This window comes from Salmo salar, chromosome 07 (genome assembly GCF_965601325.2).
Source record: "Salmo salar chromosome 07, fSalSal1, whole genome shotgun sequence".
Lineage (NCBI taxonomy): Eukaryota > Metazoa > Chordata > Actinopteri > Salmoniformes > Salmonidae > Salmo > Salmo salar.
Genome location: NC_138297.1, coordinates 50,109,888 through 50,135,921, shown reverse-complemented (window position 1 = coordinate 50,135,921; position 26,034 = coordinate 50,109,888). Strand labels below are relative to the sequence as shown.

Below are 26,034 nucleotides of genomic sequence, written 5' to 3'. Positions count from 1 at the left end.
AGCAGGCAGGGGAAGCAAAATAGTGATTGCTTTGCAACGCTAGCACTGCTTCCTTCCAAACCACTCATTGTTGAATTTGCAACTTGTTGTGTAATGTTTATGTCCAATGGCTGATGATTACAGAGACGTTTTATCTCTAATTTCCCTTCACATGACAAGGATGAAAAGGATTTGCCAGTAGATTGTAGACTTGATTCATGGTGGTGACTGCTAGCTTGCTAGCTAAGATTTTGAAAGTATGATGTTGACATGATCAGTCCAATCAAAGCTACTGTAGATGTAACTGTAGATGTTATTTTCACGTCATTTTATCTGTGGCCAATGACCTTGAGACTTCTTGTGTAACTCTATGGCAGCACCAAAGGGGATTGAATTTTCGAGCTGTCCCCATAGATTTTGTAGTGACAGTGTCCAAATGAGTGACAGAACACTGAGCCAATCACGGCGCAACTAGAGAACATTACCAATCCCTACGGTCTGTATTTCCGCTGGCTGCCCTACCACCACAGAAAGCACTGATCTAGTCTGAAACACCTGCATTTTGGAGCTGCCTTAATCAAGAGACCATGTTTGTATGCAGCTTTATTAACTCAATATAATTTTTTTGACATTGTTTGCCAACTGATATGTGACACGTATTAATGCCAAAATAACATGCAAAACAGGCACAAAAATATATATATACAGTACCAGTCAAGTTTGGACATGCCTACTCATTCAAGGGTTTTTCTTTATTTTTACTTTTTTCTACATTGTAGAATAATAGTGAAGACATCAAAACTATTAAATAACACATATGGAATCATGTAGTAACCAAAAAAATTATAATATATTTTATGTTTGAGATTCTTCTAAGTAGCCACCCTTTGCCTTAATGACAGCTTTTCACACGCTTGGTATTCTCTCAACCAGCTTCATGATGTAGTGACAGGTGTGCCTTGTTAAAAGTTAATTTGTGGAATTATTTCTTTCTTAATGCATTTGAGCCAATCAGTTGTGTGGTGACAAGGTAGGGTTGGTATACAGAATATAGCCCTATTTGGTAAAAGACCAAGTCCATATTATGGCAAGACAAGCTCAAATAAGCAAAGAGAAATGACAGTACATCATTACATGAAGACATGATGGTCAGTCAATACAGAACATTTCAAGAACTTTGAAAGTTTCTTCAAGTGCAGTCGCAAACACTATCAAGCACTATGATGAAACTAGCTCTCATGAGGACCACCACAGGAAAGGAAGACCCAGAGTTACCTCTGCTGCAGAGGATAAGTTCATTAGCGTTAACTGCACCACAGATTGCAGCCCAAATAAATTCTTCACTGCACAACATCAAGTGTTCATAGGAGACTGTGTGAATCGGGCCTTTATGGTCGAACTGCTGCAACAAAAACCACCAATAAAGGACACCAATAAGAAGAAGAGACTTGCTTTGACCAACAAACATGAGCAATGGATATTAGACCTGTGGGAATCTGTGCTTTGGTCTGATGAGTCCAAATTTGAAATTTTTGGTTCCAACCATCGTGTCTTTGTGAGACGCAGAGTAGGTGAACGGATGATCTCTGCATGTGTAGTTCCCACTGTGAAGCATGGAGGAGGAGGTGTGATGGTGGGGGGTGCTTTGCTGGTGACATTGTCTGTGATTTATTTCGAATTTAAGGCACACTTAACCAGCATGGCTACCATAGCATTCTGCAGCGATACGCCATCCCATCTGGTTTGCACTTAGTGGGACTTTCATTTTTTTTCCAACAGGACAATGATCCAACACACCTCCAGGCTGTGGAATGGCTATTTGACCAAGAAGGAGAGTGATGGAGTGCTGCATCAGATGACTTAGCCTTCACAATGACCTAACCTCAACCCAATTGAGATGGTTTGGGATGAGTTGGACCGCAGAGTGACGGAAAAGTAGCCAACAAGTGCTCAGCGTATGTGGGAACTCCTTCAAGACTGTTAGAAAATCATTCCAGGTGAAGCTGTTTTAGAGAATGCCAAGAGTGTGCAAAGCTGTCATTAAGGCAAAGGGTGACTACTTTGAAGAATCTCAAATATAAAATATATCTTGATTTGTTTAACACTTTTTTGGTTACTACATGATTCCATATGTGTTATTTCATAGTTTTGCCGTCTTCACTATTATTCTACAATGTAGAAAATATTAAAAATAAAGAAAAACCCTTGAAAGAGTAGGTGTGTCCAAACCTTTGACGGGTACTGTATATGTTATACACTGCTCAAAAAAATAAAGGGAACACTAAAATAACACATCCTAGATCTGAATGAATGAAATAATCTTAGTAAATACTTTTTTCTTTACATAGTTGAATGTGCTGACAACAAAATCACACAAAAATAATCAATGGAAATCCAATTTATCAACCCATGGAGGTCTGGATTTGGAGTCACACTCAAAATTAAAGTGGAAAACCACACTACAGGCTGATCCAACTTTGACGTAATGTCCTTAAAACAAGTCAAAATGAGGCTTAGTAGTGTGTGTGGCCTCCACGTGCCTGTATGACCTCCCTACAACGCCTGGGCATGCTCCTGATGAGGTGGCGGATGGTCTCCTGAGGGATCTCCTCCCAGACCTGGACTAAAGCATCCGCCAACTCCTGGACAGTCTGTGGTGCAACGTGGCGTTGATGGATGGAGCGAGACATGATGTCCCAGATGTGCTCAATTGGATTCAGGTCTGGGGAACGGGCGGGCCAGTCCATAGCATCAATGCCTTCCTCTTGCAGGAACTGCTGACACACTCCAGCCACATGAGGTCAAGCATTGTCTTGCATTAGGAGGAACCCAGGGCCAACCGCACCAGCATATGGTCTCACAAGGGGTCTGAGGATCTCATCTCGGTACCTAATGGCAGTCAGGCTACCTCTGGCGAGCACATGGAGGGCTGTGCGGCCCCCCAAAGAAATGCCACCCCACACCATGACTGACCCACCGCCAAACCGGTCATAATGGAGGATGTTGCAGGCAGCAGAACGTTCTCCACGGCGTCTCCAGACTGTCACGTCTGTCACATGTGCTCAGTGTGAACCTGCTTTCATCTGTGAAGAGCACAGGGCGCCAGTGGCGAATTTGCCAATCTTGGTGTTCTCTGGCAAATGCCAAACGTCCTGCACGGTGTTGGGCTGTAAGCACAACCCCCACCTGTGGACGTCGGGCCCTCATACCACCCTCATGGAGTCTGTTTCTGACTGTTTGAGCAGACACATGCACATTTGTGGCCTGCTGGAGGTCATTTTGCAGGGCTCTGGCAGTGCTCCTCCTGCTCCTCCTTGCACAAAGGTGGAGGTAGCGGTCCTGCTGCTGGGTTGTTGCCCTCCTACGGCCTCCTCCACGTCTCCTGATGTACTGGCCTGTCTCCTGGTAGCGCCTCCATGCTCTGGACACTACGCTGACAGACACAGCAAATCTTCTTGCCACAGCTCGCATTGATGTGCCATCCTGGAAAAGCTGCACTACCTGAGCCACTAGTGCGGGTTGTAGACTCCGTCTCATGCTACCACTAGAGTGAAAGCACCGCCAGCATTCAAAAGTGACCAAAACATCAGCCAAGAAGCATAGGAACTGGGAAATGGTCTGTGGTTACCACCTGCAGAACCACTCCTTTATTGGGGGTGTCTTGCTAATTGCCTATAATTTCAAACCTGTTGTCTATTCCATTTGCACAACAGCATGTGAAATGTATTGTCAATCAGTGTTGCTTCCTAAGTGGACAGTTTGATTTCACAGAAGTGTGATTGACTTGGAGTTGCATTGTGTTGTTTAAGTGTTCCCTTTATTTTTTTGAGCAGTATATTTTTTAGCTAAACAGATTTTCAAAGCATGATGATAATGCTGTGTTCATAACAAGTGGGAAGGTGGTAATTACCAGCTGTGAAATCATAAATACCAGTTGGATGCATTCACGTGCTTCGAACTCATTGAGAAACGTTGATTGGCTAATGGCCAACAAGTTGCGTCAACCATAAGCTATGAGTACAGCTATCATGTTTGTTAAATTATAGTGTTCAAAAACAGATTAATAGATAGATTTTTGTAAAGAATGTTTTGTTGTTGCATTTAACTGCTGAAAATGCTGTTAAAAATGTAATTTCCTTAGTAGGTGAAGTGAGAGGTCAGCATGTGGGAGAAGTCGGAGCTCAGAGAAGATAGACGAGTTTCCCACTAGTAATTACCAGTTGGAGGGGCGTACAAGTGGACTTTTACCAGTCGTATGTGGTAAATACCACCTTCCCACTTGTATTGTCTCTGGTAGGCCTATCTCAGTGTATCAGAAGTCTTTAATCAGATTCTGTATGTTCCAGTGCTGCCCACTGCACTCCTGAATGATGAGCTGGTAGTAAGTGTCCTCCCCTGGGGCAATCTCCAGACATCTCTTTGTCTGTCTGTTCTGGATGGCTTTTCCCTGTAAAATACAGCAAACATTCTACTGTACAGTATCACAATAATTAAAAACAAGAGTCAGACATCTCCGTTGTTTCCAACAATTTATAAGCATCAACTTCCCTAAATCATGTTAGAGTGCTTACCTGTTGAAATTCCCAGAGCATGTGGAATCCCTTCTGCTTGGCCACCTTGCACTCATAAAGTCCTGGGGTTCGACTGCCAGTGTCCACCAGACAGCGATTACTGTTGTACTTGTGAGACTTGATGCCTCCAATGTAGATCTCCCCACTGGCTCGATAATAACAGTTCTGGACAGAGAGTATAGATATTTAGGCTTTCTGAGTCTGTGGTATTGACAGTACATTGCATTGTGGCATGGATTGAATCCCAAGTCTGCCATGGGATGAACCATATTATACATGTAGTTAAATTCTAAGATATTAAGCAATGTTTCTACAAACCTGTGGACCAAAATAATGGCATCCATATAAAACAGGTGTGTTCCCCGGAACTGGGCCTTGATCTATACAAAGATCCGTCTTCTGGTCATTGACCAGCTGTTGATTTTATGTAGAGAGATTAACCGGTTATAAAAGTGCAGATTCCTATCCAGATTTATGACCCTGTATCCTATTGCAAATAGGATGCCATGCATGCCACTAAACACAGTTGGTGAGGAAAAAGTTCCAGAACAACTGTAACATTTTAGCATCACTCACAGCTCCATAACCAAGCAAGTCACCCAGGGGGTCTAACATGGGATACACGTTATCCAGATACCACTGGAAGGGTTTGCAGTTCAGTCTCTCTCTCAACTTCTTCCTCTCTGAAACATCCCCAATGTCTATTCCATGATCCTGTGGTGAGAAAGAGGAAGATTTCTAAATCAGAAACACAGACCATGTGAGCAATCCACCTATTATCCACTTTTGCTTACCGCCATAATTTTATATAGATCCTATGATCTTTATTATGGCATTGAGAAATAGACAATTTTTTGTATAATATTGACTGTCTAGTCAACTTATTTTCAAACTCAAGGCATGCAAAACAGCAATCATTGCTATTCTATATGAGCAGCTGAACTAAACCTACTTTTTTGAATGGTTTGTTGTGTACAGTACCTTCAGTGGGATGTTCCAGGCAATGTTGACATTATGTTTGTAGTCATCCATCCAGACCTCAGCCACTCTCAGAGCATTCCTCTTCATTGTAATGCTCAGGTCGGGGAGATAGGGTTTATGGGCCCTCTCGATGTGGGCTATTTTAGAACAAGGTATGACCTCGACACTTCCACCACAAAGCCACACCTAGACACACCAAACACCAAGAGAGAAGAGAAGGAAGAGTTTATAGATATGTACTGAAGTGTCTGGATGTTGGATGTAGATTGGTTTGTTCAAACTGAATAACTCAAGAACAAAAAGTCTGCTTTGATTTCAAACTTTCATTTAGAAACTGTAGCAGAGGGGCTTACCCGGATACCCAGTTCAACATTTTCACCTCCATAGATCTTCATACCTCCATCCAGAGCACCAATTTCCCCAAAGAACAGGCGATCAACCACTAGTATGCCCATAATGGAGGGGCTCCTGACAAACATACAGTACAAATCATGGTCAATTCCACATTGGGAGAAGTGACATTCATTTTAATGAGTAGATAATGCAAAATAATAATCCAGGTGTAAATATTAGGTAAGATTTTCCTCCGAATGCTGTGCTTTCCTTATCGCCTATTCAAACAGATTTGTGAAACTGGACTACCATCCTATGATGAAATCACGACCAACTCACTTTCCTGGCTGTGTCTCGTCTTTCAAGGCATACCACTCAGGTCTGAAGGACTCATACATACACCACAGGGCCCAGTCAAAGGCATCTGCAGAAGGCCCATAACGTGTGACGGTCAAGTCATCGAAGTGGACTTTGTCAAACACCGGTGTCAACACCAACGTGCGGTCCTCCTTTATCCGCGTTAACAGAGGCTCCGCCCTGTTCACACAAACACAGAGTCAAAACACCATGTTGGGGGGGATTCAAAAAGTCTCACTGAGATATTTCATTTAGACTACCATTCCACATGGACCTCTATGTGGGCATCCAAGATGGCCACCACATCTCCTGTAGCTTCCCTCCAACCTGAGAGGCGGGCCTGTGTGAGACCGAGCTGCTCTTTGTGTCTCACTCTCTTCACCAGGCCCGGACGCTCTTCATGGATGAAGCTGATGTAAGCATCCAACTTCTCCTTTAGATCCTCTGTGAAAGCAGACACTTGCAAATCAGTGGTACCCAACGAAAGTTGAAAGCCACACCTACGTTCAATCTAAATGTTTACAAATGTAATTGCAAATGTTTCTATGTTGAGAGCATTGACCAATTAGGCAAACCATTGGAGCTGTGGTCATCCACCAGTATAATGTCTTTGAGCAGGTGTTGGGGGGTCTTGTCTATGATGCTGCGGACGGCTCTCTTGATGATTGACAGGGCCTCGTCCAAGTAGATCAGCACCACGCTGATGGTGGGCAGGTCATGGGGATACTGGTGCTTAGCACACCTAACAAGCACAACAAATACATTTGGTCCACCTCATATCATTCATTCACTTTACCAAAACTGCTGTTTCACTCTTCAAGTTATTGTCAACTTCAATGTCATTGCGAGAGCTTTGAATTGTAGGTTCTATCTGCATTTTTGTCAAAATGTATTTATTGACATAGCCTTGTTCTGTTCAATGTTTTCTACCTATATAGCACTCTAGACACCCCAATCCATGTTGTTGAGTTTAAAAGAATACATGATACAAATTGCTAGAATCATCGTTTTACAGGTAGAACCTTCTAGTTCTAAGGTCACAATTGCTCAAATTGAATTCACAGTGCTGGAGATGGAATTGACCTCGGATGGCCACAATGCAACAGACTGTGGTTAGAATTCAGAAGTTTTTAGCGGATCCATAATTTGCTGTGTTGAGGTGGCGGAGAGATGAGGAAAATTATTTACTTCGGATCGCGAGTATCAGGGATTTCCCTGTTCAGGGGTAGTCTGTCACTTAGGAAGGCGTTGTATCCATACATCTGAAACAGCCCCTCTGCTTCTTTCTGCTCCTTCTCTGAGAGCTCATCACCCCAGCTTGTAAACAGAGCTGAGTTGGGGTACACCTTCTTCACCACCTTCCTCTCCTTCTTGACCTCGGGAGCCTTCACAGCCTGCCCCTCTTTCAGACTGCTCCCGTCGTTGATTGTCTTCACTGTGGACACACATGACAGCTGTTCATCACATTGTAATAAATGTGTTATGGCTGACAGAATCAACATGTGTCACTCCTTTTGATACAAACAGAGTATGATCTCATTTAAAATCAAATCAAATCAAACTTTATTTGTCACATGCGCCGAATACAACAGGTATGAATACAACAGGTACAGTGAGGGAAAAAAGTATTTGATCCCCTGCTAATTTTGTACGTTTGCCCAATGACAAAGAAATGATCAGTCTATAATTTTAATGGTAGGTTTATTTGAACAGTGAGAGACAGAATAACAACAATAAAATCCAGAAAAACGCATGTCAAAAATGTTAGAAATTGATTTGGGAAAGAAGTATTTGACCCCCCTCTCAATCAGAAAGATTTCTGGCTCCCAGGTGTCTTTTATACAGGTAACGAGCTGAGATTAGGAGCACACTCTTAAAGGGAGTGCTCCTAATCTTAGCTTGTTACCTGTATAAAAGACACCTGTCCACAGAAGCAATCAATCAATCAGATTCCAAACTCTCCACCATGGCCATGACCAAAGAGCTCTCCAAGGATGTCAGGGACAAGATTGTAGACCTACACAAGGCTGGAATGGGCTACAAGACCATCGCCAAGCAGCTTGGTGAGAAGGTGACAACAGTTGGTGCGATTATTCGCAAATGGAAGAAACGCAAAAGAACTGTCAATCTCCTTCCGCCTGGGGCTCAATGCAAGACCTCACGTCGTGGAGTTGCAGTGATCATGAGAACGGTAAGGAATCAGCCCAGAACTACACGGGAGGATCTTGTCAATGATCTCAAGGCAGCTGGGACCATAGCCACCAAGAAAACAATTGGTAACACACTACACCGTGAAGGACTGAAATCCTGCAGTGCCCGCACGTTCCCCCTGCTCAAGAAAGCACATATACATGCCTGTCTGAAGTTTGCCAATGAACATCTGAATGATTCAGAGGACAACTGGGTGAAAGTGTTGTGGTCAGATGAGACCAAAATGGAGCTCTTTTGCATCAACTCAACTCGCCGTGTTTGGAGGAGGAGGAATGCTGCCTATGACCCCAAGAGTACCATCCCCACCGTCAAACACGGAGGTGGAAACATTATGCTTTGGGGGTGTTTTTCTGCTAAGGGGACAGGACAACTTCACCGCATCAAAGGGACGATGGACGGGGCCATGTACCGTCAAATCTTGGGTGAGAACCTCCTTCCCTCAGCCAGGGCATTGAAAATGGGTCGTGGATGGGTATTCCAGCATGACAATAACCCAAAACACACGGCCAAGTCAACAAAGGAGTGGCTCAAGATGAAGCACATTAACCTGTCTGGGCTAGGGGGCAGTATATTCACGGCCGGATGAAAAGCTTATTAAGGTTATTACTCTGGCCCAGAAACTAGAATATGAATTTTATTAGTAGATTTGGATATAAAACCTCTGAAGTTTCTAAAACTGTTTGAATGGTGTCTGTGAGTATAACAGAACTCATATGGCAGGCAAAAACCTGAGAAGATTTCAAGCAGGAAGTGGAAAGTCTGAGAATTGTAGTTCTTCTTTTGGTTCTCTATCGAAGCTACAGTGTCTGTGGGGTGACGTTGCACTTCCTAAGGCTTCCATTGGCTGTCTAAAGCCTTCAGAAAGTGGTTTGAGCATTTTCCTGTCACTGGGCAGATAATAGGAGCTCAGTTACTGAGTGGTCTGCCTGGCAACATAGGGATTGGATATGCTCGGTCCCGCGAGCACGCCCCTCCTTCTTTTTCTTCTTGAATGAATATGCTATTGTCCGGTTGGAATATTATCTCAATTTTACGTAAAAAATACCATAAAGATTGATTTTAAACAGCGTTGGACATGCTTCTAAGTACGGTAATGGAACATTTTGACTTTTCGTCTCTTGTTCCGCGCTCGCGCGTTATGCCTTTGGATAAGTGATCTGTACGCACGAACAAAACTGAGGTATTTGTACATAAATATGGATTATTTCGAACAAAAATAACATTTCTTGAGGAAGTAGGAGCCCTGGGAGTGCATTCTGACGAAGATCAGCAAAGGTAAGAGAATATTTCTAATACTAATTCTGAGTTTAGGTTGCCCCGAACTTGGCGGGTGTCTGAATAGCTCACCGTGATGGCTGAGCTATGTACTCAGAATATTGAAAAATGTGCTTTCTCCGTAAAGCTATTTTAAAATATGACACAGCGGTTGCATCCAGGGGTAGTCTATCTATAATTCTTAAAATAATTGTTATATATTTTGTAAATGTTTATGATGAGTATTTTGGTAAATTGATGTGCGCATTCACCGGACGTTTTGGTGGGAATACATTTTCTGAACATCATGCGCCAATGTAAAATGCTGTTTTTGGATATAAATATGAACTTTATCGAACAAAACATACATGTATTGTGTAACATAATGTCCTAGGAGTGTCATCTGATGAAGATCGTCAAAGGTTAGTGCTTCATTTAGCTGTGTTTTGGGTTTTATTGACACATGTCCTTGCTTGGAAAATGGCTGTGTGATTATTTTTGTCTTTGTACTCTCCTAACATAATCTAATGTTTTGCTTTCACTGTAAAGCCTTTTTGAAATCAGACAATGTGGTTAGATTAACGAGAAGTTTATCTTTAAAATGGTGTAAAATAGTTGTATGTTTGAGAAAGTTGAATTATGACATTTTGTTGTTTTTGAATTTTCCGCCCTGATATTTCACTGGCTGTGTCCCGCATGTGGGACGGTAGCGTCCCACCTAGCCCATAGAAGTTAAAATTATAGACTGATCATTTCTTTGTCAGTGGGCAAACGTACAAAATCAGCAGGGGATCAAATACTTTTTTGCCTCTGTCGTGTCTTTGGGCATCATTAACTTGAAGACATGTTTTTCAAATAACTCTCTGTAATTATTATTACGTGATTAACTGATTAATCGTGTAACTGTAATTAACTAGGAGGTCAGGGCACCAAGGAAAATATTCAGATTACACAGTTATAATTTTCCTAATATAACTGTCAGATATTATAACATTATATATTATATTATAAGATCTGATCTATTATCTTCTTGTTTTAATGATGTGTTATTACCTCGTGTCCAGTCTCATTCCAAACGTCGTAAATTGTTGTTATCTGCACGAACCCAGTCTTCATTAAGTCATCCATACATCAATTGTCTTAAAATCATTTATTTACTAAACTAAGTAATTCACAGAAAGCATACAAAACAGTAGGTATCGTTACAAAGCAATGATAAAGGAATGTTCCCTAGTGGGCTAAACCGGCATGGCGGCTTGTTAAACAAAGGGTGATAAAGGGCAGCTGAGGAGGCACAACAGAGTTGATAAATATTAACAATTGATATGCTAAGCCTTTGCACATGAACGCTCACTCATTCAGAAACAATTGCAATCAATATATATATTTACGCTCAGTGTGTCGTCGTGATCTTTGTTGGAGAGTTTCGTCCTCTCTCTCACTCTCTCTCTTGGTTAGTATGGATCTTTCAAAGTGACATTCATTAATGTCGTTATAGAATGGATGTTTCGTCGGTCTTCACGTTCAATGACACCGAATTTCTAGCTGCAGACTAGTAATTAATATCAAAGACTTGTTGTTATTCTGTCGGTATCGATAGTCTAAAAGTTTAACCACGTGGTATGGTTAAAGTTCAGTAGAGGGATGCATGGTCAAACCTATTGGCCAACTCGTAATGGAGTGGAGGCCTGGTCTGCAGAAAGAAATTCTGGGTGGGGCTTATATACTGAACATAGAAAAGGCTGTCACATGACGCCTTGTCCTGTCTGTGTCCCTGGGGGCGTGCCGATGACTTAGTTAAGCTTTGAACAGACATACAATTCTCTCACATTAACATAAGTACATAGCATCTCAACATATTCCAAATAGCTTTATCCTTATTCATACATTTTATACAACCATTAGATGTAAGTCTCATCGCTGAGGCTAGTATTTAAACCTTAGTATGGTAATATGGCCATATTGTCTCTAATGAGTTTCACAAAATTGTACCAAACGGACCAGTTCGTAGCTGGATTCTTCACCGATCTTTTATACCTTCTCCAGAACCTAAATGTCGTTCGGTTCTCCAATCCTGTGAGGTGGAAGAATCCTTTGTTCTCTATACGAAACCCACTCTGTCTCAAAACTGTGGCCTGTGAGGCAGGACATTCCCTTTGGAATTTACGACCGCCTTCACACAGCCCTGTGTCAGAAGTATAGAGGTCGGGGGATGGTGCATAGTGAACCCAGAGAGCAACGCCATGACACCTCACTGTACTTTAGCGCCTTACGGTCAGATGCCGAGAATTTGCGATACCAGGTGGCGATGCAACCGGTCAGGATGCTCGCGATGGTGCAGCTGTAGACATTTTTGATGATCTGGGGACCTATGCCAATGTGACAATCTTTTCAGTCTCCTGAGGGGGAAACAGTGTTGTCGTGCCCTCTTCACGACTGTCTTGGTGTGTTTGGACAATGATAGTTCGTTGGTGATGTGGACACCAAGAAACTTGAAACTCTCGCTCCACTACAGCCCTGTTGATGTAGTCCACGATCAGCTCTTTTGTATTGCTCACATTGAGGGAGAGGTTGTTGTACTGTCACCACACTGCCAGGTCTCTGACCTCCTCCCTATAGGCTGTCTCATCATTGTCGGTAATTAGGCCTACCACTGTTGTATCGTCAGCAAACTTAATGATGGTGTTGGAGTTGTGTTTGGCCACGCAGTTGTGGGTGAACAGGGAGTACAGTAGGGGACGAGGCACACACCCCTGAGAGGCTCCTATATTGAGGATCAGCATGGCAGACGTGTTGTTGCCTACCCTTACCACCTGGGGGCGGCCCATCAGAAAGTCCAGGATCCAGTTGCAGAGGGAGGTGTTTAGTCCCAGGGTCCTTAGCTTAGTGATGAGCTTTGTGAGCACTATGGTGTTGAACGCTGAGTTGTAGTCAATGAACAGCATTCTCACATAGGTCTTCCTTTTGTCCAGATGGGAAAGGGCAGTGTGGAGTGCGATTGAGATTGCGTCATCTGTGGATTTGTTGGGGCGGTATGCAAATTATATTGGGTCTAGGGTATCCGGGATGAGGCTGTTGATGTGAGCTATGACCAGCCTTTCAAAGCACTTCATGGCTACGGACGTGAGTCGATTATAAAAGGCATTTAGCTCGTCTGGTAGGCTCACGGCTGGGTTTCCCTTTGTAGTCCGTAATAGTTTTCAAGCCCTGCCATATCTGACGAGCGTCAGAGCTGGTGTAGTAGGATTCAATCTTAATCCTGTATCGACACTTTGCCTGTTTGATGGTTCGTCTTATTAGTGTCCCGCTCCTTGAAAGTGGCAGCTCTAGCCTTTTGCTCGATGCAGATGTTGCCTTTAAAACCTGTTGGGGATAGGGGGCAGTATTTGCACGGCCGGATAAAAAACGTACCCGATTTAATCTGGTTATTACTACTGCCCAGAAACTAGAATATGCATATAATTATTGGCTTTGGATAGAAAACACCCTAAAGTTTCTAAAACAGTTTGAATGGTGTCTGTGAGTATAACAGAACTCATATGGCAGGCAAAAACCTGAGAAGATTCCTTACAGGAAGAGGCCGGTCTGACCATTTCTTGGGCTTCTACACTCTCTTTATTGAAAACTGAGGATCTCTGCTGTAACGTGACACTTCCTACGGCTCCCATAGGCTCTCAGAAGGCGGCAAACCGGTGAATGATGTCTTTGGAGCCCCTGGCTGAAAAACATTAGCGCATTTGGATGGTGGTCGATCAGAGGACAATGAGACTGAGGCGCGTGCACGAGGCGACACCATGTTTTTATTTTCTCTCTCTTTGATCTTAAACAGGGTTTCCCGGTCAGAATATTATCGTTTTTTTACGAGAAAAATTGCATAAAAATTGTTTTTAAACAGCGGTTGACATGCTTCGAAGTACGGTAATGGAATATTTAGATTTTTTTGGTCACGAAACGCGTCGGGCGCGTCACCCTTCGTCACCCTTCGGATAGTGTCTTGAACGCACGAACAAAACAGAGGATATTTGAACATAACTATGGATTATTTTGAACCAAACCAACATTTGTTATTGAAGTAGAAGTCCTGGGAGTGCATTCTGACGAAGAACAGCAAAGGTAATCCAATTTTTCTTATAGTAAATCTGACTTTGGTGAGGGCTAAACTTGGTGGGTGTCTAAATAGCTAGCCCGTGATGGCTGGGCTATCTACTCAGAATATTGCAAAATGTGCTTTCACCGAAAAGCTATTTTAAAATCGGACATAGCGATTGCATATAGGAGTTCTGTATCTATAATTCTTAAAATAATTGTTATGTTTTTTGTGAACGTTTATCGTGAGTAATCTAGTAAATTCACCGGAAGTTTGCGGTGGGTATGCTAGTTCTGAACGTCACATGCTAATGTAAAAAGCTGGTTTTTGATATAAATATGAACTTGATTGAACAAAACATGCATGTATTGTATAACATAATGTCCTAGGATTGTCATCTGATGAAGATCATCAAAGGTTAGTGCTGCATTTAGCTGTGGTTTGGGTTTATGTGACATATATGCTAGCTTGAAAAATGGGTGTCTGATTATTTCTGGCTGGGTACTCTGCTGACATAATCTAATGTTTTGCTTTCATTGTAAAGCCTTTTTGAAATCGGACAGTGTGGTTAGATTAACGAGAGTCTTGTCTTTAAAATAGTGTAAAATAGTCATATGTTTGAGAAATTGAAGTAATAGCATTTCTAAGGAATTTGAATAACGCGCCACGGGATTCCACTGGCTGTTGAGTAGGTGGGACGATTTCGTCCCACCTACCCTAGAGAGGTTAATCCATGGCTTCTGGTTGGGATATGTACGTACGGTCACTGTGGGTACGACGTCGTCAATGCACTTATTGATGAAGCCGATGACTGAGGTGGTATACTCCTCAATGCCATTGGATGAATCCCGGAACATAATCCAGTCTGTGCTCACAAAATAGTCCTGTAGTGTAGCATCTGCGTCATCTGACCACTTCCATATTGAGCAAGTCACTGGTACTTCCTGCTTTAGTTTTTGCTCATGAGGATAGAATTATGGTCAGATTTGCCAAATGGATGGTGAGGGAGAGCTTTGTATGCGGCTCTGTGTGTGGAGTAAAGGTGGTCTAGAATTATTTTTCCTCTGGTAGCACATGTGACATGCTGGTAGAAATTAGGTAAAACGGATTTAAGTTTGCCTGCATTAAAGTCCCCGGCCACTAGGAGCGCCACATCTGGATGAGCATTTTCTAGTTAAATTATGGCCTTGTACTGCTCGTTGAGTGTGGTCTTAGTGCCAGCATCGGTTTGTGGTGGTAAATAGACGGTAATGAGAACTCTCTTAGTAGATAGTGTGGTCTACAGCTTATCATAAGGTTCTCTACCTCAGGCGAGCAATTCCTTGAGACTTCTTTAATATTAGACATTGCGCAGCAGCAGTTTTGACAAAAAGACACACACCGCTGCCCTTCGTCTTACCTGACGTAAGTTCTCTGTCCTGCCGATGCATTGAAAATCCCGACAGCTCTATATTATCTGTGTCGTCGTTCAGCCATGACTTGGTGAAACATAAGATATTACAGTTTTTAATGTCCTGTTGGTAGGATAGTCTTGATCGTATATCATCCATTTTGTTTTCCAATGATTGCACGTTGGCCAATAGAACAGATGGTAGTGGAGGTTTACTCACTCGCCTACAAATTCACAGAAGGCTGGTCGACCTCGGCCCCCTTTTTCTCCTTTTCTTCACGCAAATTACTGGGATTTGGGCTCGTTCCTGAGAAAGCAGTACATCCTTCGAGTCAGACTTGTTACAGAAAAAAATCTTAGTTCAGTTTGAGGTGAGTAATCACTGTTCTGATATCCAAAAGTTATTTTCGGTCATAAGAGACGGTAGCAGCAACATTATGTACAAAATAAGTTAAAAAATAAGTTACAAACAACCCAAAAATACGAAGAAAATAGCACAGTTGGTTAGGAGCTTCAGTCACTGTTTGCATGTGTGTTTTTTAAAAAGTTGATTAACAATGTTTGATCTGCTTTGGAGAATTACCTTGAAGTAACTGATGTAATAAAAAAAAAAATTCTAGTAAACATTGTGGTAAACTTTGACACACAGAAATTGGTAGATCAAAATGTAACAAATGTTGTTCAGCGAGCAACAGTATACAGGATTAACCTCTATGGGTTAACCTCAATCACCACCTTCCGGAGACACCTGAAACCCCACCTCTTTAAGGAATACCTGGGATAGGATAAAGTAATCCTTCTAACCCCCCCTTAAAAGATTTAGATGCACTATTGTAAAGTGGTTGTTCCACTGGATATTATAAGGTGAATGCACCAATTTGTAAGTCGCTCTGGATAAGAGCGTCTGCTAAATGACTTAAATGTAAATGTAAATGTAAATGGGCTAGGTGGGACGTCACCGTCCCACTCTATTCAACAGCCAGTGGAACAGGGTGGCACAAAATACAAAAACCTCAAAAATGCAATAATTTCAATTTTTCAAACATATGACTATTTTACACAATTTTAAAGATAAGACTCTCGTTAATCTAACCACATTGTCCGATTTCAAAATGGCTTTACAGCGAAAGCAAAACATTAGATTATGTTAGGAGAGTACATAGCCCAAAATAATCACACAGCCATTTTCCAAGCAAGCATATATGTCACAGAAACCCAAAACACAGCTAAATGAAGCACTAACCTTTGATGATCTTCATCAGATGACACTCCTAGGACATTATGTTATACAACACATGCATGTTTTGTTCAATCAAGTTCATATTTATATCAAACAACAGCTTTTCACATTGGCGTGTGATGTTCAGAAAATGTATCCCCACCGAAAACTTCCAGTGAATTTACTAAATTACTCATCATAAACGTTGACAAAATACATAACAATTATTTTAAGAATTATAGATACAGAACTCCTTTATGCAATCGCTATGTCAGATTTTAAAATAGCTTTTCGGCGAAAGCACATTTTACAATATTCTGAGTACATAGCTCAGCCATCATGGCTAGCTATTTTGACACCCGCCAACTTCGGGGCACACTAAACTCAGAATTAGTATTAGAAAAATTGTATTACCTTTGCTGATCTTCGTCAGAATGCACTGCCATGACTGCTACTTCCACAAGAAATGTTGTTTTTGTTCCAAATAATCCATAGTTATGTCCAAATACCTCCGTTTTGTTCATGCGTTCAGGTCACTATCCAAAGGGTAACGCGTGTGCGCATTTCGAGACAAAAAAAATCAAAATGTTCCGTTACCGCACTCAGAAGAATGTCAAACACTGTTTAAAATCAATTTTTATGGTATTTTTCTCGTAAAATAGTGATAATATTCTAACCGGACAATAGTGTATTCATTCAAAGAGGAATATAAAAAATAGCGTGGTCTCGTGAACACGCATATCCAATCTCTTTGTCACCAGGCAGACCACTGAGAAACTGAGCTACTTTACTCTGCCCAGAGACAGGAGACACCTCAATCCGCTTTCTGAAGGCTTTAGAGAGCCAATGGAAGCCTTAGAACATGGGTGTCAAACTCAAATTTGGCCCGCGGGGTAATTATATTTGGCCCGCGAGACAATACCAAATTACTACTAGAGCTGGCCCGCCGGTATTATACAGCGCATTCACCGCTAATACTACGAATCCCATAATGCTCTGCTGTAGTTTTCGCGCACCAATCAGGACAGGACCCAGAAACGCCCTCTCCTCTGTGACAGTAGTCATAGCAACATAGACGCTACAACTGTCAGCGCGCTATCCCTTCCCAAAAATGGCGAAAAGAAAGGCAGAAAACAGGAGCTTTCTGGACAAGTGGGAGGCAGAATATCTGTTTACATATGTAAAAGACAAACCTGTTTGTCTTGTTTGTGGAGTCAACGTGGCTGTAAGTAAGGAGTACAACATTAGACGACACTATGAAACGAAACACCATGACAAATACAAGGACCTGGACATGACTCTGTTGGCATGTGGACTAATATGTTGTTGAATTGTGTTCTTACACTGGTACAGTCATGCCCTATGAGAGATGTATGACTGCGCATGTGCGAAAATAAATAAAGTGCATTTTCCCCCGTTCTGGTTGAAACACCAATGATGAACATGTGTGTTTATTCCTCCGTTAAGTAAACCGGTATTCCTGTCCTGAAGATGTCAGCACCAACAGGTTATGGGCCCAGGAGGGAACATGGAAGCCGATGGAATAGATTATATTTCGACGGAGATGAAAAAAACTACGAGTTATGGGAGACAAAGTTTTTGGGGCACTTGCGTTTGCTTGGGCTAAAGGCCGCCATATTGAGCGTGGATGAAGATGAAGAAGACGGAGAGAAAAATGAAGAAGCCTACGCCGAATTGATACAGGTTTTGGATGATAAAAGTCTTTCCCTGATAATGAGAGAAGCAGCAGATGATGGGAGAAAAGCGTTGAAGATATTGAGGGAACATTATGCAGGTAAAGGGAAGCCACGTGTGATTAGCCTCTACACTGAACTAACTTCTCTTCAAAAAGCCGCTGACGAAAGTGTTACGGACTATATCATTCGTGCTGAGACGGCTATTACAGCACTGAGAAATGCTGAAGAGACTTTAAGTGATGGGCTGTTGATTGCAATGATTCTGAAAGGTTTGCCCGAATCATTTAAGCCGTTTGCCATCCACATTACGCAGAGTGACGAGCCGACAACTTTTGGCAAGTTCAAAACCAAGTTGAGGAGCTATGAAAGCACCGAGAAGTTTAGCGCCATTTCCACTGACGACAACGTGATGAAGGCAAGTAACATTAAAGTTAGCTGGCCAAGAGGGAGAGATAAAGGGACCGAGATAACCTGCTTCAACTGTGGCCAGAAAGGGCACAAGGCCCGGGAATGTACCGTTACTGGAGAGCGCAAAGAACGGAGACAGTGGTGTAGTTTTTGCAAGAGATCCACTCATACTGACGCAAATTGCAGACGAAAAAGAAGAGACAATGTGAAACAAGCAACAGATGCTGAAAGCCACACATTTGCATTCAGAATAAGTGACTGTCAGGTTAGTGGACTGAAACAGAAAGGGCTGATGGTTGATACGGGAGCAACGTCACATATAGTCACGGACATCGGGAAGTTTAAGGAGTTTGACGAGACTTTCAAACCGGAAAAACATTCCGTGGAGCTGGCTGACGGAACAAGAACGAATGGTGTCGCGGAGAGGAGAGGTGCAGCGGAGGTTTACCTGAGAGACAACACGGGTCGTCGGGTAAAAACAACGCTGACGAAGGCGCTGTACGTGCCGTCGTTTCCACAGGACATTTTCTCTGTTAAAGCAGCGACAGCCAACGGAGCTTCAGTCAACTTTCGACAGGGGTGTAACAAGCTCATCCACAAGAACGGTACCACTTTTGACATCAAGGAGTACGATAGACTTTACTATCTTAACACTGTAAGTGATGAAAATGATGATGGATGTCATGGGTGCTATGATATTCACACATGGCACAAAATTCTTGGCCACTGTAATTTTGAGGATGTGTCAAAGTTAGAAAATGTGACAGAGGGAATGAAAATCACAGGTAAGATTGACAAATCTACCCTCAACTGTGAAATCTGCACTCAGGGAAAATTTGTTCAGAGCAGAAACAGAGAACCTGATGAAAAGGTAAAAGCGGCTCTTGAGCTTGTGCACACTGATTTGGCTGGCCCTATTGAGCCAGAGGCGAAAGATGGGTTCAGATATACTCTAGCATTTACGGATGATTATTCAGGGGCAGTTTTTGTGTATTTCCTAAAAGCAAAGAGTGATACTGTAAAAGCTACTGAGAAGTTTATTGCTGATGTGGCCCCTTATGGGAAAATAAAGTGTGTCAGGTCAGATAATGGCACAGAATTCACAGCCAAAGAGTTCCAGTCACTGCTCAGTAAGAACGCCATAAGACATGAAACTTCAGCCCCTTACTCACCCCATCAAAATGGGACCGCTGAGAGAAATTGGAGAACACTGTTCGAAATGGCAAGATGCATGCTACTTGAAAGCAAACTACCAAAGAACTTGTGGACATATGCTGTAATGACTGCTGCAGTAATTCGCAATAGGTGTTACAATAAGCGTGTAGGACAGACTCCACACTACATGTTTACTGGGAGAAAGCCTGATCTTTCAAAGATGAAAGAATTTGGATCTGTTTGCTATGCATATAGACAGAACAAGAAAAAGTTAGACTCAAGATGTGAAAAGGGTATTTTTGTCGGGTATGATAAAAATAGTCCAGCATACCTAGTCTACTACCCAGACACTGGGAAAGTTCTTAAAAACAGATTAGTCAAGTGTGTTACAAAAGGTGTAGTCGAACACCAAACTCAGACAGATTTGGAAAACAGTGATGATCTTCATGGGGAGAGATTTGAAAACCCCATGCCGAAAGCCAAGATGGCAGATCAAAACTCAGAAGAGACACAAGATGTGCAAATTGAGACTTCAGATGGTCAGAGTCCACGCTATCCAGACAGAGCGAGGAAGAAACCCCAGTACTTAAAAGACTATGAGTGTAAAGTGAAATGTGATGACCAGATACCACCTAGTGTTGACTACTGCTACAGAGTAATGTGCAATGCACCACAAACCTTCAAAGAAGCAATGATTTCACCAAAATCAGAGATTTGGGCTACTGCTATGAAGGAGGAGATGGATTCCCTTAGGGAAAATGATACATTCACATTAACCACACTGCCAGAGGGTAAAAATGCAGTGGGGGGCAGGTGGGTCTATGCGGTCAAAAACAATTCAGATGAGACTGAGACATACAAGGCAAGATATGTTGCAAAGGGGTATAGTCAAGTGGCAGGAATAGACTATAAGGAGACTTTTTCTCCAACTGCAAATATGACATCAGTACGCTGTTTGATGCAGCTAGCAGCTCAGTATGACTTAGAGTTACATCAGATGGATGTCAAAACAGCATATCTACATGCTCCTATTGACTGTGAAGTGTACATGGAGCAACCAGAGGGTTTTGAAGTCAGGTCAGATACAGGTGAGCAACTAGTCTGTAAACTGAACAAGTCATTGTACGGCCTGAAACAGTCAGGAAGGAACTGGAACAAAATGTTGCATGATCACCTTAGTGAAAATGGTTTTACACAGAACCCAGCTGATCACTGTGTTTATAACAAACAAACTGCAACAGAAAGGATCATTTTGATAATTTGGGTCGATGATCTAATTATCGCTGCTAGTGATAGTGACTCACTCACAAGTGTAAAAGAAATGTTAAGTGAAAAATTTAAGATGAAAGATCTTGGGAGGCTTGGACATTTCCTAGGCATTGATTTTACACAAAGTGAAGGGAAAATAACGATGAACCAAACAAGGTACATAACAAAGATACTGGAAAGGTTTGGTATGTCAGACTGTAAGACAAGGTCAACACCATGTGAACAAAAACTAAACTTTGATGGTGATGGTGAACTTATTGATTCAAAAAGGTATCGTGAAGTGATAGGCAGCTTGATATATGTGATGACATGTACAAGACCGGATATCAGTTGGATTGTCAGCAAGCTGTCACAATACCTATCAGAACCAAAAGAGCAACACTGGATAACAGCTAAACATGTGTTGAGGTACTTGAAGGGAACAATGAATCAGGAGTTGTGTTACAAAAAAGGGGGTGGAAAAACTCAACCTCGTAGCATATAGTGATGCTGATTGGGCAGCAGATCAAAGTGACAGACGAAGCATAACAGGGTATTGTTTTAGTTTAACTAAATGTGGACCTGTCATTTCATGGAGGTCTAAGAAGCAGCCAACAGTAGCTTTATCTACATGTGAAGCAGAGTACATGGCACTGGCTGCTACTACACAAGAAAGTTTGTACCTTGTACAGTTATTGGGCGAGATGGATAGTGAGTGCCAATATACACCAGTAACAATCTTTGAAGATAACCAAGGTGCAATTGCTCTGTCAAAGAACCCAGTATGTCGTCAGAGATGTAAACATGTCGACATCAGATATCATTTCATTCGATCTGCACTCAGTGATGGTAAAATAAGTATTGAATATTGTCCAACGGCAGACATGGCTGCAGATGTTTTGACTAAACCTGTAACGAAGTTCAAAAATGAAAAATTCTTGGGTTACATGTTTGGAATATAAACTGACATTTGTGAGATGAATAACTGTAGGCTAAATGTGTTGATAAAGTTAGGTTGAATACGACTTGTACAGTATAAGAGCAAGTGGGGGTGTTGGCATGTGGACTAATATGTTGTTGAATTGTGTTCTTACACTGGTACAGTCATGCCCTATGAGAGATGTATGACTGCGCATGTGCGAAAATAAATAAAGTGCATTTTCCCCCGTTCTGGTTGAAACACCAATGATGAACATGTGTGTTTATTCCTCCGTTAAGTAAACCGGTATTCCTGTCCTGAAGATGTCAGCACCAACAGACTCAAAGGAGCCAGAAAGTAGAGGAGATGAAAAGAAGTTTGGTTTCACAACAGAATATGTTCAAAAAAGCCACATCACAAAGTGAGGCTGCTGTAAAGGCTAGTTATATAGTGGCAGCAGAGATCGCAAAATCAGCCCGGCCCTTTAATGAGGGAGAGTTCGTGAAAAAGTGCATGATGAAAGTTTGTGACCTCGTATGCCCAGAGAAAAAGCAAGCATTTTCAAACGTGAGCCTGAGCAGGAACACAGTAGCTGATCGCACGTGATCTTGCCACCAATCTGTATGACCAGCTGATGGAAAAGGGAAAAGATTTCGTTGCGTTCTCCCTCGCTGTGGATGAGAGCTGCGACGCATCTGATACTGCTCAGCTGTCAGTCTTCATCCGTGGAGTATTATCATTTTATTTGTAAAATTATTAGCCAGTGGAAAAAGTTTATTTTGGTATTTAAATCAGAAGGCTGCAAATAGAAAAGAGGCATACGATTTTTATTTAAATTTTATTTATTTAATAAATGAATGCCATTGATGTGTTTTTTCATTTGAAATTCGATTTTGCATGTCTCCACTATTAAATTATATATTGTATGGTAATAAGCGATGCTTGTTCCATATTCAATGTTAAAGCAAAACTTGTTTGGGTCCATATTAAAAGGTTCATTTGTTCAATGTTGGCCCGCGACTTTGTTCAGGTTTTACATTTTGGCCCACTGGGTATTTGAGTTTGACACCCCTGCCTTAGAAAGTGCTACGTAACCCCAGAGATACTGTAGTTTCAATAGAGAATCAAAAGAACTACAAATTCTGACAGGCCACTTCCTGCTTGGAATTTTCTCAGGTTTTTGCCTGCCATATGAGTTCTGTTATACTCACAGACACCATTCAAACAGTTTTAGAAACTTCAGAGTGTTTTATATCCAAATCTACTAATAATATGCATATTCTAATTTCTGGGCAAGAGTAGTAACCAGTTTAAATCGGGTACGTTTTTTATCCGGCCGTGAAAATACTGCCCCCTAGCCAAGACAGGTTAAAGAACAATCAAAAATTATTATGGGCATATTTTATTTAATCCTTTATCAGTTTATTAAACTCTTTATTTAATTAAGAACAGATTCCCTTTTACAATCATCACTCTGAAGTGTGAAATAACTTTCTGGGATCAACTCTACATGTAGGTTTAGGCTAGATTCTAATGTGTTCTCTAATCCTCCCCTCTAAATCTGCCCTACCATCTAGAACAGTGGCAGACTGTAGTCCAGATAAAGTACGTGGACAGAGCTACTGCCATTTCCCTTCCAGGTAAGTCACAGGTAAATGAAGGAGATTGAGACTCACCCAGCTTCTCGATGTGAGCCTCCATCTTTTCCAGCCTCTTGAGCATGTCCTGGCCCCTGAACGAGTCATTCTGATGGGCCCTCTGCAGTCTCTCCCCATGAGAAGCAACCTCCCGCTTAATGGATGTGATGTAGAGTATTCCAGCAGCCATAGCCAGCAAAGGGACCAGCCGTCGAACCCAGCCTAGCCTCATCGTCCCTCTGCGTGTGAGCGCTCAGTATGGGGATACAGACAGGATGGCCCTCCTTTCTTACTCTCCCACTAAGATCCAGGCTCACTTGAAAGTATGTACTGTGGTTTGCACAATACCTAGCTGGCACTCAGTCGGTGTGAGTTCCTTGTCCTATTATTCAAATGAGTTTCTGACTAAAAGCACACAGTTACTTTTATTTGACTTTGGCCTATGAACCTTTACCTTGTAACTTGATCGCCTTTTGTCCTGAAAGTACAATGATACGCCAACACCTTTTTTAAATACTTGAGAAAAGATTCAGGATATGTTGTATCCTGTTGAAATGAATTTGCGTTAGTGAACAGGTCAAAAACACGCACCTATTGGATTCAACCATTAATTTGGCATTCAAGTCATTGTTGATTGGAATAAATGCCGAAAGTCACAATACTCCACCTTACAAAGGTGGGGCTCTCTGAAAGTGATGGTCTTGGTTGTCACTAGCACTTTGTCTTGTAATTCAAACTCAAGTCCACAATAAAGAGTATCTGTAGCTCTTCTCCATTCTAGGTTGACCACCTGCTTTTAAGCGGTAAAGGAGTAACCAGGTCTCAGAGCATTTAAAATTATTCTGTATGTCAATCTGAGACACTCCACTTAGTATGAAATGTTACGTTTGCATTAACTTGTGGTTGTCCATCATCCATTTAGTATGATAAAATATGTTCCAAATTGCAATTTGTTCAATACGTTGCGAATTTGCAAGTCGTATGATACTGTATGTTACGAATTCCAATTAGCTAGGTGGCTAATGCTAATGTTAGGTGGTGGCTAACATTAGCTAGGCTGGGGTTAGGGTTTAAGGTCAGTGTTAGGAGTTATGTTAAAGGGATAGGGTCACGAGTTAGGTTAAAGGGTTAGGGTTAGCTAACATGTTAAACAGTTGCAAAGTAGCTAAAAACAGTAGGTAGTTGCAAAGTTGCTAATAAGCTAAAATGCTAAAATTGTCCATGATGAGATTCAAACACACAACCTTTGAGTTGCTAGACGTTTACGTTACACACTCAACTAACCACCCTGCTTTTGTTTTTGCCTTAAGTAACCTTCCGTCTTGTGTAACCATACCAAACGTAACATATCATACCAATGAGTGTCCCGGATTTACATTTACTATGTTGCGTCTAGTCTATGAGAGCAGGCTGAACGGAGCATTGAAGTATATCTCAATTTCCCCCGTGTGAGGGTCTCGATGCACACAGTTAACCACAGTTAACCATTGAGCATAGAATTTATGATGAAAAGAGACAGCCAACAATGATACTTTGTTAACTCTGTGACCACCATACTGTAGCTTCTCTGTTTCTTCTGGCCTGTATGTTCACCCCTCAATCTGCCTGCATGGTAATCATCTATTGTTTCATTAACTAGCTGAATGTTTGTGTTATACAGCATCAAAATGATCTGAGGTCCAATCAAATGGGCAGAGGCAACCAATTTATTAAATTACATGTTCATAAATGTTTTCGTATCAATGTTTAGTTCATCAAGTGGAATGCCCTCTATTAAATTATTTCCAAATAGACCACAATGGCTGATTGTGAAATAATTTGGTTGAAATGAATGCACACACTTTCTTTTTATTGTAGTACAGTACAATAAAATCAACAATGTCCTGGCATGCTATTATACTGACTTATAGAAAGATAGCAAAACAGTAATTCAGTACATCACACAATATCATCATTAAGGGCACCAGCTATTGTCTGTGGGGCTCTCTTAAATAACAATGTTCAGCGAGCACTGAAGAATAAACGAGAAAACCATTAAAATTACAATTGAAACATGGTAAAAAATATATATATTTCATTTTCGACATTGCTAATGTGACCTGGTTATGTATACATACAGTGCTTGAGATAAAAACTCTGCAAAAAAAGAAACTGTCTTTCAAAGATAATTCATAAAAATCCAAAAACCTCACAGATCTTCATTGTAAAGGGTTTAAACACTGTTTCCCATGCCTGTTAAATGAACCATAAACAATTAATGAACATGCACCTGTGGAACGGTCGTTAAGACACTAACAGCTTACTGACGGTAGGCAATTAAGGTCACAGTTATGAAAACTTAAGACACTGAAGAGGCCTTCTACTGACTCTGAAAAAACACCAAAAGAAAGATGCCCAGGGTCCCTGCTCAGCTGCGTGAACGTGCCTTGCATGCTGCAAGGAGGCAGGACTGCAGATGTGGCCGGGGTAATAAATTGCAATGTCCGTACTGTGAGACGCCTAAGACAGTGCTACAGGGAGACAGGATGGACAGCTGATCGTCCTCGCAGTGGCAGACCACGTGTAACAATACCTGCACAGGATCGGTA

The 26,034-nt window shown here is 41.8% G+C and overlaps 1 protein-coding gene across 1 annotated transcript; it reads right to left on the bottom strand.

Moving 5' to 3' along the window:
* Positions 1–799: 799 nt before the first annotated feature.
* Positions 800–23,809, bottom strand: LOC106609392 (putative polypeptide N-acetylgalactosaminyltransferase 8). The gene is made up of 11 exons (XM_014208174.3): positions 23,486–23,809; positions 7,410–7,656; positions 6,797–6,963; positions 6,482–6,665; positions 6,204–6,401; positions 5,885–5,999; positions 5,532–5,717; positions 5,127–5,264; positions 4,869–4,964; positions 4,551–4,715; positions 800–4,426 (listed from the first exon to the last, which is right to left on the bottom strand). Exons 1-11 carry the CDS (start codon positions 23,676–23,678, stop codon positions 4,292–4,294), a joined length of 1,824 nt encoding a protein of 607 aa, XP_014063649.1. The 5' UTR covers positions 23,679–23,809; the 3' UTR covers positions 800–4,291.
* Positions 23,810–26,034: the final 2,225 nt, after the last annotated feature.

Bases quoted from the DNA above. Each gene is read 5' to 3' on its own strand.
- LOC106609392 (XM_014208174.3), bottom strand. From the start codon at position 23,678: ATGAGGCTAGGCTGGGTTCGACGGCTGGTCCCTTTGCTGGCTATGGCT. The intron at 6,964-7,409 runs GTAAATAATTTT...TGTGCTTGTTAG, and splicing joins CCTGATACTCGCGATCCGAA to GTGTGCTAAGCACCAGTATC. The intron at 6,000-6,203 runs GTGAGTTGGTCG...TATGTTTGTCAG, and splicing joins GACGAGACACAGCCAGGAAA to GAGCCCCTCCATTATGGGCA.